Source organism: Odocoileus virginianus, chromosome 7, assembly GCF_023699985.2.
Source record: "Odocoileus virginianus isolate 20LAN1187 ecotype Illinois chromosome 7, Ovbor_1.2, whole genome shotgun sequence".
NCBI lineage: Eukaryota > Metazoa > Chordata > Mammalia > Artiodactyla > Cervidae > Odocoileus > Odocoileus virginianus.
In genome coordinates, this window is record NC_069680.1 from 18890941 (window position 1) to 18906097 (window position 15157).

A 15157-nucleotide genomic window follows, 5' to 3' on the forward strand; every position below is an offset into this window, starting at 1 on the left:
TCTGCAGGCTGGAAAAGGCAAGGAAACAAATTTTCTTCTAGAGCCTCCAGAATGATGATTTAAAAAAATTTTTTTTAGCCCATTAAGACTGGCTTTGGACCTCTGATCTCCAGACCTGCAAAATAACAAATATTTTATACCCTTGAGTTTGTGGCAATTTGTTATAACAGCAATAAGACAATATTCTGATAGGTCTCAGTAGATATCAGAACTGACCCTGACCAGGTTCCTTGAGACCCTTCGCTAGGCTAAGCCAAGTATCAACCATTAGTTGCCAGATAGTGGAGATCTGCATGGTCATGGAGGTTGGCAGTCTGGCAGTGGGAGTTGACACTAGAGGGCTAGGGGCATGGTTATTTAATAGCCAGTGTGAGAGTATTTCAATATTTTTGCAGTCAGAATGTGTGTGCTAGGGAATTTTGCTATGCATACACTTATGAACAACTAAATCTAAAGGATATAGAGTAGATTCTAGCGTCATTCTTTAATTTTTCTTCCTTAGGGCCCTGATATAAACTTTAACCAAAGGAACAAAGGCAATGGCTTTAACAAATTTCTAGGTTCTTTTCTATATATCCTGTGCTGTGGTGTTGCTTGTCATGTCCAGCTCATTGCAATTCCACGGACTGTAGCCCACCAGGCTCCTCTGTTCATGGGATTCTCTAGGCAAAAGTCTGAAGTGGGTTGCCATGCCCTCCTCCAGGGGATCTTCCCTACCCATGGATCGAATCCAGGTCTCTTACTGTCTCCAGCATTGGCAGGCAGGTTCTTTACCACTAGTGCCACATGGGAAGCCCTCTATATATCCTCCGTTGGGCTTTTCCAGAATGGGGACTGAGATGACTCCTTTTTGCTTAATTAATTTATTAATATTTTATTAATATTATTGAGACTAAATTCTTAGTTGTTTGCTTTTTCAATTTACTATCTGAAATTTCCATCTGCCAAGTATTGAGATTACCTTTATTATCTCTTGTTTCCTTCTCTCTTATACTCTTCCTCTCTATCCCCATTTGAAAACAAATGAAATAAGGAGGATAGAGAGTCAGTGACTTGTTCAAGGTCACATAACTAGTGACCAGCCAAATTAAGCTCTGGACCCAGGTCAGCACTCTGCATTTCCATCCAGTGAGGTTTAGTCACTCCTCCATCAAGGGAACAGTGCTTAATGGTCATTGTTTGTTCTTAAAATGCAATCATTCCCCTACAGAATCCTTTCATGACCATCCACTGCAATTTGAATAAAACCCGAACTCCTTCCATTGCCTTTAAGACTCAGCATGATTGTGCCCTGACCATTTCACCAACCCCATCTGTGCTTTGATCCTACTAGCTTTCTATCTGTTCTCCAGACACCAGCTCTGTCCAGCCTGAGAGACTTGATGTAACATAGTGTACCAGCCACAGCCTGCAGTGGGTCTCATGCGAATAGCTTTTACATCATTGCTCACTCAGCGTGTATTGAGCTGATGAATGTGTGTCCGTTATTTCCTGTGGCCCCTGCGGGCTCCATGCGGGCAGAGAGCTTATCCATCCTGCGCATTGTTGAGCCTGGTACAAGCAGTTACTCACTGAACACTCAGTGAATGACGTCTGTGGTCATTCCTCCTGGCCTCACCCTAAATTCCTGCTACCACTCTATTCCTAGTCCACCTCGTATACCACCAAGATGGGCTGCCAGTCAGTGGCTGGGAATGAATAAGGGAAAGGCAAGATGTCTGGTCAGTTATAGAAAATATCATATTAAATAGATGGTACTGAAAGGAAGTGGAAACTAGTTTCCTGACCTCTCTGGTAATCAGCTTACACAATGAAGCAGGAGATTTGAATCCCCTTATCTACTTGTTGATGAGAATATTATGTTTCATTCACAGCTACAGGCTTCTGGACTGAAATATCATATTTGATGAGTAATAGCATCTTTAAATAAGATAAAGACATCAAAAGAAAATGAAAGCATTTAAAATACAACAGTTGCTGAAATAAAATCATCTTTAGGACATACTTCTGACAAGTTTTCTTAGGCTTTATTAATTTCTTCTGAGACTATCATCATGAATCATTTTTATGAGTGTTTGGGTCTTATGTTCACATCCCTTGTGTTTTTTCACTTGAATAAACAGAGTGCAGGATCTCGGCTGTTTTCTGCTTTTCTCTGTTTTCTCACCTTAGAAAAGGAAATGGTAAAGGTACCTTATCAAAAGGTTTAGGAGACCTGTGCATGTACACATTTTATAAGCAGAATAATGAGATACAACAAGTGCAGAATTACAAGACTGTCAAATTTCAAATGATGATGTATACACAACTGCAGTAAGTCTAATATATTGCAATATTTCTTCATTTATTTTCACATATTTAAATTCCTTTTACTCTCTTTATTCATTCCCTTCAATTATATTCCAGAACTGCTTACTATTACCTGTTAAATAATCAGTTTATTCTCTGTTTAAACTGTTTCTTAGGGAGCTCTTTTATTTAAATGCTAATTAATTGTTTCCTTTAACCATCTTACAGAGTTTCCATATCCTATTATCAACACATCTGCAATGTCAAATGAAAGGTAAGGTTTATGAGCCATGTAAACTATGATAGAACATTTTGAACTGTCTATGGCATCACGAAGAAAAAGTAATGGCAGTGTTTAACTTTTATAGTGTAATACTATTGTACTAAGGCCACTAAATTCATTTTAAATATTGGAAACATAAAGTAATTTTACTGTGATAAATGAGCAATTTTTCAAATTATTTTAGGAATGTATAGGATTTATGGTTCACTCTATCTATACATGTATATATGTACATTTTTCTTCAAACTTTCTAAAGAGTCACTGTGAATAATTCATAGAAAGTAACAAAAATATTGAAATTTACCTCACATTTCCAAATAGTCACCACGATTAATTCACTGAATTAAACAGAAATTTTCATAAAATTTGCAAAAAGAGATTAGAATATAATGTATTGATTGTTGGTGTAAATTTGGACTTAATAACTAAGGAGTCAATTATTTACTAAATCGCCATGAACTTATTAGGTGGGCAAAGAATACATTAATGACTAAAATAAATAACACGTAAGAAAGCAAACAAATAACATATTCCATGTTCCTGGATAGGAAGAATCAATAATGTGAAAATGACTATACTGCCAAAGTCAATCTACAGAATCAATGTTATCCCTGTCAAATTACCAGTGGCATTTTTCACAGAACTAGAACAAAAAATTTCACAATTCATGTGGAAACATGAAAGACCCCTAATAGCCAAACCAGTCTTGAGAAAGAATAGAGCTGGAGGAAAGAAACTTCTCGACTTCAGACTATCCTACAAAGCTGCAGTGATCAAGACAGTAGGTTGCCAGTAGAAAACAGAAATATAGACCACTGGAACAAGATAGAGAGCCTGGAGATAAACCCACGCACCTATGGGCACCTTATTTTTGACAATGGAGGCAAGAATATACAGCGGGGCAATGTTAGCCTCTTTAATAAGTGTGCTTGGAAAACTGGACAGCTACATGTAAAAGAATGGAATTAGAACACTTCCTAAATACACTTCCTAAACACAATACACTTCCTAAAAATATACTTCCTAAACCCAAAGATAAATTCAAAATGGATTAAAGACCTAAATGTAAGACCAGAAACTTTAAAACTCTTAGAGGAAAACATAGGCAGAATACTTGATGATATAAATCAAAGCAAGACTCCCTGTGACCCACCTTGTAGGGTAATGGAAATAAAAACAAAAATAAACAAATGGGATCTGATTAAACTTAAAAGCTTTTGCACAGTAAAGCAAACTATAAACAAGGTGAAAAGACAACCCTCAGAATGGGGGAAAATAATAGTAAAGGAAACAACTGACAAAGAATTGATTTCCAAAATATACAAACAGCTCATACAACTCAATAGCAGAAAAACAAACAATCCAACCAAAAAGTGAGAAAAAGACCTCAACAGACATTTCTCCAAAGAAGATATACAGATGACTGACAAACACTTGAAAAGATCCTCAACATTGCTCATTATTAGAGACATGCAAATCAAAACTACAGTGAGATACCACCTCATACCAGTCAGAATGGCCATCATCAAAATGTCTGCAAACAATAAATGCTAGCGAGGGTGTAGAGAAAAGGGAACCCTCTTGCATTGCTGGTGGGAATGTAAATTGATACAGCCACTATGGAAGATGGTATGCTGCTGTTGCTGCTAAGTCGCTTCAGTTGTGTCCAACTCTGTGCGACCCCATAGACGGCAGCCCACCAGGCTCCCCGATCTCTGGGATTCTCCAGGCAATAATACTGGAGTGGATTGCCATTTCCTTCTCCAATACTTGAAAGTGAAAAGTGAAAGTGAGGTCGCTCAGCTGTGTCTGACTCCTATCGACCCCATGGACTGCAGCCTACCAGGCTCCTCCGCCCATGGGATTTTCCAGGCAAGGGTACTGGAGTGGGTTGCCATTGCCTTCTCTGGAAGATGGTATGGGGACTCCTTAAAAACTAGGAATGAAACCACCATATGATCCAGCAATCCCACTCCTAGGCATATACCCTGAGGAAACCAAAATTGAAAAGGACACATGTACCCCAATGTTCATTGCAGCACTATTTATAATAGCTAGAGCATGAAAGCAACCTAGATGTCCATTGACAGATAAATGGATAAAGAAGCTGTAGTACATATGCACAATGGAATATTACTCAGCCATGAAAAGGAACACATTTGAGTCAGTTCTAATGAGGTGGACAAACCTAGAGCCTATTATACAGAGTGAAGTAAGTCAGAAAGAGAATTATAAATATTGTATACTAACATATGTACGGAATGTAGAAAGATGGTACTGATGAACTTATTTGCAGGGCAGCAATGGAGAAACAGACATAGAGAACAGACTTATGGATGTGGGGAGAGGGGAAGAGAGGGTGAAATATATGGAGAGGGTAACATGGAAAATTACAATACCATACGTAAAATAGATAGCGAATCGGAATTTGCCATATGACTCAGGGAACTCAAACAGGGGCTCTGTAATAATCCAGAAGGGTGGGATGGGGAGGGAGATGGGAGGGATGGGTCATGGGTGTACCAATGGCTGATTCATGTTGATGCTTGACAGAAAGCAACAAAATTCTGCAGAGCAATTATCCTTCAGTTAAAAGTCTTTTATTTGTCTTTTACTTCTTCCTGTGTAATCCCCAACCACTTAAATTTATTTGTCATGGAAACTATAACTTGGTATGACCAGATTTCAACTTCCTTATTTATGCTTCTTTGTAATCCCAGATTCTTACTTGCCTTACATATAGCATATACATAGTAAATATTTATGAAGTAAAAGAATTTTACAAGGTGGAGAACAGTGGTTTCAAAGTTCTGTTTTATTTTTGTTTCCTGGGCCTAATAGTCTAATCTCACATGGAGTAGCCTTCCTGGATCCTGTGCTGGGTTCTGGACTCTGACTATGTAAAAATCAAGTTCAATAGATTTTTTCTTCCCAAAACATTGGTATATAACGACTCCAAATGTGTTACTTGGGCTTCCCAGGTGGCACCAGTGGTAAAGAACTCACCTGCCAGTGCAGGAGATGGAAGAGACTCAGATTCGTTCCCTGGGTCAGGAAGATCCTCCGGAGGAGGGCATGGCAACCCACTCCAGTGTACTTGCTTGGAGAAGTTCATGGACAGAGGAGCCTGGCAGGCTATGTATGGTCCGTGGGATCACAAAGAGTCGAACACAACTGAAGCAGCTGAGCACACACACACGTTAATGGAATTTCTTCATGCAATATATTTTACAACCAGAAAAAAAGTTTGTTTTTCTTAATCAGTAACTAAGAATTGACAGTTTACTTTCATTTCTACTGTCTGACTAAAAATAAAATGAAACCATAAAGCATTTATATTATATATATGATTTCATCATGTATATGTGAGTATATATATATGTTTATATATACTCATGTATGAATATATATGTGAGTATATTTGTTTGTATATACTCACATATGTGTATATGCACGTGTGTTTTCTCTACATCAGTATACCTGTCTCTGTGTGTGTCTGTCTCTCTTTCCATATATCTATCTACCTGATTTCCTTAAGGAGGAAGGACTCCTGCAATAGATAATTGCCTGAGGCCTGCTCTGTACCCTAGTTGTGATACTCTTTCTTCAAACTCTTACTAGAAAGTTCAATATAGAAAAAAGATAAAAGAGGAGTTGCTTTAACTGAAGTAGTTGAAAGCCACTGGTGAACAAAAAAGATCTTTTATTGGAACAGAAGGAATTAGAAGGGAGTTCTAGACGTAGCTCTGACATTAATTGCCTGTACAAAGTTGGGGAATCCATCATCTTCCAGGCCTCAGTGTTAACATCTAAAAAATAAGAGGATTGTGCAAGATCTTTTCTAAAGTCAATTAAACCACTAAAAATGCTTTGATTGTAATAGATATAAATCTTAAAATTAAAAGAATCATAATTCTTTCCCACAACTGAACTTTTAAGGTTTGTTATGGTTTCACTTGCAACCCCCAATAAGATACGTGAAGTCCTAACCCCCCAATAACTCAGAATGTGACCTTATTTGGAAATAGGGTTGTTACAGATGAATTAGCTAAGACAAGGTCATACTGAAGTAGGGTGGGCTCTTTATCAAATATGACTTGTGTCCTTATAAGGAGAGAAGAACAGACAAAGAGGCAGAGACACAGAGGGAGACCGCCAAGGAACAATAGAGGCAGGGGTAGGAGTGATGAATCTGCCAAAGAACTTGGAATGCCAGAGATAACCAGTGAGGACAGTAAGCTAACAAGAAGCACAGAGAAGATGCGCGCTCAGCGGGCCTGAAGGAACCAACTCTGTTGACACTTCGGTTTCAGACTTCTAGTCTCCAGAACTGTGACAAGATAAATTTCTGTGTTTTTTTTTTTTTTAAACCACCCAGTTGTGGTACTCTGTTATAGCAGCTATAGGAATCTAATAAAAATATTAAGAAACTAATATGATACTTCGTATGTGCTATGCTGTGCTGTCTCTTCAGACGTGTCTGACTCTTTGTGACCCCAGGGACCGTAGCCTGCCAGGCTCCTCTATCCATGGGATTCTCCAGACAAGAATACTAGAGTGGGTTGCCATGCACCACCCCCCACAACGAGGGGGTCTTCCCGATTCAGAGATCGAACCCACATCTCTTGCATTGCAGGTGGATTCTTCACCAAATAGTTTGTTTAATAATTTCATTTCTTAGTTTTATGTATTAATATGTAGCTGGTTAAATAAACATTTATAACAAAGTGATCCATCTTCAATTATTTTGCTTTATATCACATTTGATTTTATGTTATAGATGCATTGTGTTACTAATCCAAATTCTAGAAATCTGAAAGGTGTCTTAAAAATATGACATTAATTTGTTGATGGTAAGTATTTTTTAGAAAATGTATCTGTCTTGAAATATTAACAGAGCTGATGAAATTGTCTCATTTTCTCCAGCCTTTTATTTTTGGAGGCGGTAGATGAAGTGATTAAGTGTTTGCCTTAAGAGATTCAGTTCAGTTCAGTCGCTCAGTCGTATCTGACTCTGCGACCCCATGAATCGCAGCACTCCAGGCCTCCCTGTCCATCACAAACTCCTGGAGTTTACTCAAACTCATGCCCATCGAGTCGGTGATGCCATCCAGCCACCTCATCCTCTGTTGTTCCCTTCTCCTCCTGCCCCCAATCCCTCCCAGCATTAGGGTCTTCTCCAATGAGTCAACTCTTCGCATGAGGTGGCCAAAGTATTTGAAGTTTTAGCTTCAGCATCAGTCCTTCCAATGAACACCCAGGACTGATCTCCTTTAGGATTGACTGGCTGGATCTCCTTGCAGTCCAAGGGACTCTCAAGAGTCTTCTCCAACACCACAGTTCAAAAGCATCAATTTTTCGGCGCTCAGCTCTCTTCACAGTCCAACTCTCACATCCATACCTGACCACTGGAAAAACCATAGCCTTGACAAGACAGATTATCAGGGTTCAAATTCTGACTCTGTTACTTCTTAGCTAGTATTATATGTGACCTTCAACAAGATACTTGAGCTCTCTCCGCCTTGCTTCTCTGATTGTTAACTTGGAAATAATAAAAGCATTGATCTCATCGGACTGTTGGATTGACTATACTAATGAAAGCATGACAAGGGCTCAAACAGTGGTTGGAACATAGTTATTAATACATGTTAACTGTTAGTCTTTCCTTTCTAGTGCTTCTAACCCATTGCCAGATTGACTGCGTAAAGCAATTCTGATGTGCCACGAACATTACGGGAATCTCCATCACATAGATAAAGAGTTAAACACTGTCCAAAAATTGGCATCATCTAAGTTTCTGCTTTTTTTCTCCCTTACACGCTATCTATTGAAGTCTCATCCTCCTTTAAAATTCAGCTCATATTTTATTTCCTTCTGAAAAGTCTTCCCGGATCACCTACATCAGACATTCTTTTCCTCCTTGCCATATTTCCATCACATCAGCGTGAAGCTCTCATACACAGCCTACCAGGAGTCATGCTTGCTATGTCCCACTTGATAGATTATGACCTCCAGGAGGGCAGGGCCTGTATCTTATAATTTTGTATCCCTCATAGTACCTACCAGAAATTTTACGCTTAGTAGATACTCAATAAATGGTTGTTAAACTTAGTTGAACCCACATTTTTTTTTTCTTTTTGGCAGATGCCCTAAGAAAATCATAAAACAAATGAATTACTTTTCTTCTTTTCATTGCAATATATATGCCCTGGGCTAGTGGATATTTGCAAGCCTGGTTTAGAACTTAGGGAAGTCATCAATCTAAGAAAAGAAAGGAAATGCATTTTAAATCACAAGAGCAATATAGCCTTATATAAGGCCTTCTAGCAAAGCAATTATCGATGGCTCAATAACCCAGGTGCTAGTGTTATTATGAACAAAAATATGAGGTTGAGAGACAGTGAGTGATCTCAACTTTTATATTCCATAGGTACACAATTCAGTGAAACATGTACAGATGGAAAGTTTAGATCTGAGAATCATATGTGGGTATCATAACACAAATAATTGGCTTTCTTTCTAAAGAACATCTGTTTAAACATCTGAAAGCAGTTGTTTATACTGCTGCCAAGATGCTGAAAAATATAATAATTCTCCAATGAGGATAGAAATATCCAGGGGAAGAAAAATACTTTTTATGTAGTTCTATTTTTATTAAATCCTGTTGTTGTTTCTCTAATATGGCACATAGGATATGCTCAATAATATTTGTTGAATGAATAGCAGAGACTCATTAAACAGTTGTTGAATGAATCATCTTTCTTTTTAGGCTTATAATATATATTTTCAGAAAATAGAATGCCCTAGTTTTGCCATGTCATATATAATTTTTATTTGGCATAAATTTAAGTAATGCTACTCTTGCTCTGAACATTACAGAATGTAATCAGCATGCATATCTGTAAGAAAAAATATCTTAATACTATGGAAAATGCTTGAACAAAGCTTGATACAGGACAGCAATATCTTAATATGTTACTTTTACTCATTATTATGAAACATTTTTAAGAATTGTGACCTTTCATAATTGTGTTTGTGCCTATAAATAAAATTAAAAATCCTGCTAAAGCCTATAGTTGTGATACCTCTAAGAAGACTTAAACTTGGGATTTAAAAGCACAAAAATATTCTGAGAGCTGAAGAAGACTACAAAAGAAGAAAAAGCCATATTTCCCATGCCCCTTCCCCAGAATTTCCAACTGTGTTCTATTCCATACTCCTGTGTGACTGAGGCGACTGCGTTCCCTAAAGTGCCCAAATTTCTCTCTGCCAAGTCTTAGCACAGAAAGAGCATGTTAAATAATAAATGTGAGCTTGAGTGTAACTAATAAAATTAGAATGTTAAAGAGCAGCATGCTTTTGAAAACCAGCCTCCTTGTGAGGATGCTCCCACTGCAAGTCCACAGGAAATCATTCTGAAGGGAGTGATATTAATTAGTAATATAATTTATCTTCTGGAAGCCCTTTCCTTTGATGGTTGCTGTGGCACAGTTCATAAGCCTCCAAATGAGTGCTCAAAGAAAAATGGTCCACACCACAATTTCAGCTTTGTTTTCCATCGCTGAACAAATAAAAGTCAAATTTATTTCAATATATGTAAATTTTACACATGCATCCATATGATGGAGGATTATGAAGTTCTAAAAATGCATTAATAAAAGAGTTTTCAATGAAATGGTAAAATGCTTGTGCTGTAATAAGAAGGAAAAAGAGCAGAACCCAAAATCAAATTTATGGCCTCTGATCTGAGATCTTGCTCTGCTACATGCTAGATGTGCAATCTTGGCAAAATACTTAACTTCTGTGCCTCAGTTTCCTCAACTATGCTCTGAAGGTAATAGTAAAAATCATCTCGAAAGGGCTTACAGGGTTCAGAATAGTACCTGGGAAACACTCAACAGATAATAACTATTATTATTACTTATTCACCGTGCATTTGTAAAGAAAAAATGCAAATGCATGGTGAGGAGACTTACCTGAAGGGCAATAACCAAAATGTTACTAACTTTTGCTTCTGAATGGTATATTTACGGGAAATTCTTTTCTACTTCATTACACTTTTTAGTATGTATTTTTTATAATAAAGTTTAAAAATTAAGTTTTTGCATACAAGTCTTGAAAAAAGGTTAACATTTATAACTGATTATGCTATAGCATTATTGAAATTTTAATTAAGTTTATTATACAAATGATGTGACAGAATTTACATTTACCAGTTTTTACTTAATACATTTCTTTAAAGTTTAGCCACTTTGAATTTAACATTTAGACAGAAAGTCAAATGTTTATTATAATCTTAATATTTTGACCTACTGAAACTAAAAATATTTTATTTTTTAATTTAAAAATCCCATACCAAAGTCCCAAAGGTGCCTTTCATGTTTAAGCTTTAATTAGCAACCACTTTGGTCTCTGACACATATTACGCAGATATTGAAGTGTTAATATTACCGCAGCTTGATTACAAAAGGCAATGATTAATTTTAAAGCAGACAAAAAAGATATGCCCTGATTACAAAGGAATGATTAAGGCGAATGTCAGACATTGTACATTTATAGCCGTCTTTCCCATCGTCAAGTGATAAGACTTTGCAAAAGTTTATATTTAGAATCACAGATACTTTGTACTTTATTATGAGACTGGATTTGTGCCTTGGAGACAGATCACTCCAACTCCCAGGATGACCTAAAGACTGTTGCTGGCCACGTAGCCAGAGCGGAACCAAGCGAAACCACTGAATGACGCGTAATGGGCCCAACGAGACACCGTAGGCTCAGTTCCCAGAGACCCGCTAAGTGAGGCCTTCTGCTAGGTGTCCAGCCCACCATATTGTTGCAGGTACGTATTTTGCTGAGAGATTGCTTTGAGGACTTTCTACTTGAGACTGGGCATTGGGGGGCAGGGGAATGAGAGGAAAAGCCCGAGCCCCGAAAAGGCTGCTGTCCAAACTGCTCCAAAGCTCAGGCCTCGGTGAATCCATTTTTTTTTTTCCCCCAACCCTCTACAAGAACGAAAAAGAACCCCGCTCCGGGGCCAAGGCCTTGTCTGAGGGGAGCCGCGCTCAGCCAGGGGAACAAGGCAGTTTGAGACGGGTCACAGGAGAAACGAAGGCGCACGGGAGGGGAAAAAAAGCAAGTTTGTCCAACTTAATGGAGGAAACGGAGGCCCGGAGTGTGGTCGAGGCCCCGGAGCCTCGGGCCTCACCTCACCCCGTAGGGGCCCCGTAGTTGGTGTTGGCGGGGGACAGGCCTGTGGAGCCCGAACCAGGAATGGCCCTGGAATCAGGCTTCTTTCTGCTTTCCAGGATCCTCAGACTTGGTTATAAAATATTTTAAGGACGAAGACGGGAGCAGCAGGAGCGCAGCCTGAGATGAGCCTGGAGTCTTTGTTCCAGCACATCATATTCTCCGAGCACCAGGCCGAGGAGAGTCGCCGCTTGATGCGGGAAGGTCAGGGCCTCTGCTGTTTGAGTTGGGGGCTTGGAGCTGCAGGGAAGGCCGTGGGCAGTGGGCAGAGCAGTGAGGGGTGGGGGAAAGACAGCTGAAAGGTGTCTTATCACAGGCACCAGAATGGGGACTCCAGAGAGATGGACGTGTTTAAGCATTTAATTTTTTATTACAGTAAGGTCAGAAATAAACAGATGTCGTGAGAAAATCCAGAGAGCAGCAGAGCAGCTGAATGAAGAGAAAATTCAGTTGGAGTCTAAGGTATTGACATACAGAACTTGCTCATTATCACTTGAAAAGGTGTTTTTACTTGACTGTTTGAGGATATGATACTATTTAACTAGTTGTCCTTCCATGTGGTGGTTATGATAAAGAATCCTCCTGCCAGTGCAGGAGACCCACCAGATGCAGGTTGGATCCCTTGGTGGGGAAGATCCCTTCCAGGAGGAAATGGCAACCTACTCCAGTATCCTTGCCTGGAGAATCCCATGGACAGAGGAGCCTGGCGGGCTACAGTCCATGGGGTCACAAAGAGTCAGACATGTATGAGCACGTACAAAGACACACACACTCACACACAAACACACACACACACCCACCATCATGAAGCATGCTACTGTGTTAGTGAGCATTGTTCCATGCTGTCTGGTAATATTTAAAGTTCTGAATCTGGTGACACCTTCCACTCTAACATGAATTTGTTCTACAGAAACCAATTTAAGTCATGAAGAATTCATTGTCCCTGTTGTGGAATGGTTAACGTTTCAAAAGAGCATAATGCCGTTGGAAGAAGAATGATTCAATTAAGTAGTTTGTGTGGGAAATAAGTTTAGAAGAATAAATAATTTAAGAAGTGTGCTGTGTTGATGAAACAATTGAATGTAACTTTCAAAGGAGTCTCTACCTTTTTTATTGTAATAACTTTTTTTTCACATTTTATTTTAATTGGAGGATAATTGCTTTACAATATTGTATTGGCCTGTGCCATACATTAACATGATTCAGCCACGGGTACACATGTGTCTGCTCTGTCTGGAATCCTCCTTGCATCTTACCATTTATTTTTCAGTTTTCTGCCACATTTTGGACATGTCTTTCATCCAGAGGAATCATTTTTTTTTCCACTAGCATTTCAGTCTTTTCTGCAGCATTTGTAAAGTTCTGTTATTTTACACAGAAACAAAGGAATCTGATGTTATTTTGAGGGTGGATTTTGAAATGTGGATAGAATTTTTGAGAGGCAGAGTGAAATATAATAGTAAGAGAAAAGTATTTGGAGCAGGGGGAGAATATGAACAAAAGGGAGGCATAGGCAAGGCATTTGTGGAGAGAAATCTACAAAGCAGGGGTTGATGCCTGGGAATAGGAGGAAACCATTGCAGGATTTTGATCAGGGAATGATGTGATAAAAGTGGGTTTTGGAAGATCTCTCTTGAGCTTTGGGAGGATGGGAGCTAAGCACATCATCCAAATAGGTCACCCATAGCCTTGCTATGAGTGGAGGGCAGACAGCCATACAAAAATATTTATCCAACTCCTGAAGATAAATTATGTGAGCAGTGTGCAATGGGAAATCTGAGAAAGTCTGTTTGCTAAAATAAGTCAAGTAGGCGTAACACTGTGAGAAATTTCCAGTTCTCTTTTTGGATAAAATAATCATAGATTCTTTCTCCACCTCTCAAGCTTCTTCAGTTCGTCCTTTCAATTCTTATTCAAACACCACCCAAGAGCCCTCCCTTGTACATCTTGGAAAGATATTTTTATCATCGCATTTGGGATATCACTTTATCATTAAACAACAGAGCATACTTGTATTTATGTTTGTATCTCTCATTCTTTTGTGGGCACTGTATTTGGAATTTTTTTCTTAACCATCTTTTATTCCCACAACCTGTATTCCATAACACACAGTATACATTGGTGGTTTGAATGAATGAGTACTAAAAGGGAGATAATAGGGAGAGTTCAGTTCAGTTGCCCAGTCATGTCTGACTCTTTGCGACCCCATGGACTGCAGCACACCAGGTTTCCCTGTCCATCACCAACACCCGGAGCTTGCTCAAACTCATGTCCGTCGAGTCGGTGATGCCATCCAACCATCTCATCCTTTGTCATCCCCTTCTCCTCCTGCCTTCGATCTTTCCCAGCATCAGGGTCTTTTCCAGTGAGTCAGTTCTTCGCATCAAGGGGCCAAAGTATTGGAGTTTCCGTTTCAGCATCAGTCCTTCCAGTGACTATTCAGGATGTACTGTCTTTTAAAATAGAATTTGGAAATATGGTTCAGTGAGACCTTAGGTCCTATTTTGCCTGTGAGTAGTAGATAAACTAACTGCTAAAAATAATTCTAAAAGCTGGTGGCATGGGCAAAGTTTTAAGAATGTCATGGTGTAGCTTAATTTCTTCTTTAAAAAGAATTAAGATACTTTCAGAATTGTTAACTAGAAGCCAATACAAGTAATAGGCAAAACATATGCAATTAAGTAATGCATAGCTAACACTTATTGTGCACTTACTCTATGTTGGGCACTGTTCTCGATGCTTCCCTTGTATTAACTCTTTTAATCCTGTCAGGAATTCTGTGATGAGGCACCATCATTAATACCCCTTTTTAGGGGAGGAAAAAGAGAGGTAAATGACTTGTTCATGGTATATAATTTAAAAACAAATGACAAAAAATAAAATAAATGACAATAATGAAAGTAGTAACTGAGTAATGGCAGTGTATTTTATTAAAACATTTTTTAAAGCTCATCTTAAACTTTTTTCTTCATGGAATTCACATATAATAGTGTCTGAAGCTTTTGCATCTAGTCTAGGGCAATATTTTTAAAAGGATAGTAATGTAAGTTTTTGAGCAAATGTTTATTTCCTGGATTGGCGAAGATATTGACTTGGCAGATAACAAATGTTAAGGAAAAAAAAAGGTTTATTCTTGAATATCTTTAGAAAATAGTAGGTTTACTCTTTGTAATATTTTCTCAGTTAAAAGCTTATTTTGCTGAAAATGGAAATGTAGTTTGTTGCTATATACACATACATAAAAAACTGATTCAAATAGTTTTATTTGAGAGAAGAAAGAGCAAATCCATAGCATTGTTTGGAAACATTTGTTGAAATTACTAATTAATATAGGTTCAT

At 38.4% G+C, this 15157-nt stretch overlaps 1 protein-coding gene across 4 annotated transcripts in view; it reads left to right on the plus strand.

Moving 5' to 3' along the window:
* The first annotated feature begins 11324 nt into the window (after window positions 1-11324).
* Window positions 11325-15157, plus strand: part of CCDC172 (coiled-coil domain containing 172) — a 54210-nt gene continuing 50377 nt past the window's right edge. For 3 of the 4 annotated variants that reach the window (XM_020897141.2, XM_020897147.2, XM_020897144.2), the window contains exons 1-3: window positions 11325-11411; window positions 11878-12022; window positions 12195-12280. In XM_020897141.2, coding sequence (XP_020752800.2) covers window positions 11944-12022; window positions 12195-12280 — 165 coding nt within the window. In that variant the 5' untranslated portion in view covers window positions 11325-11411; window positions 11878-11943. The remainder of the gene's footprint in view (window positions 11412-11877; window positions 12023-12194; window positions 12281-15157) is intronic. The other variant, XM_020897143.2, reaches the window with a different exon arrangement.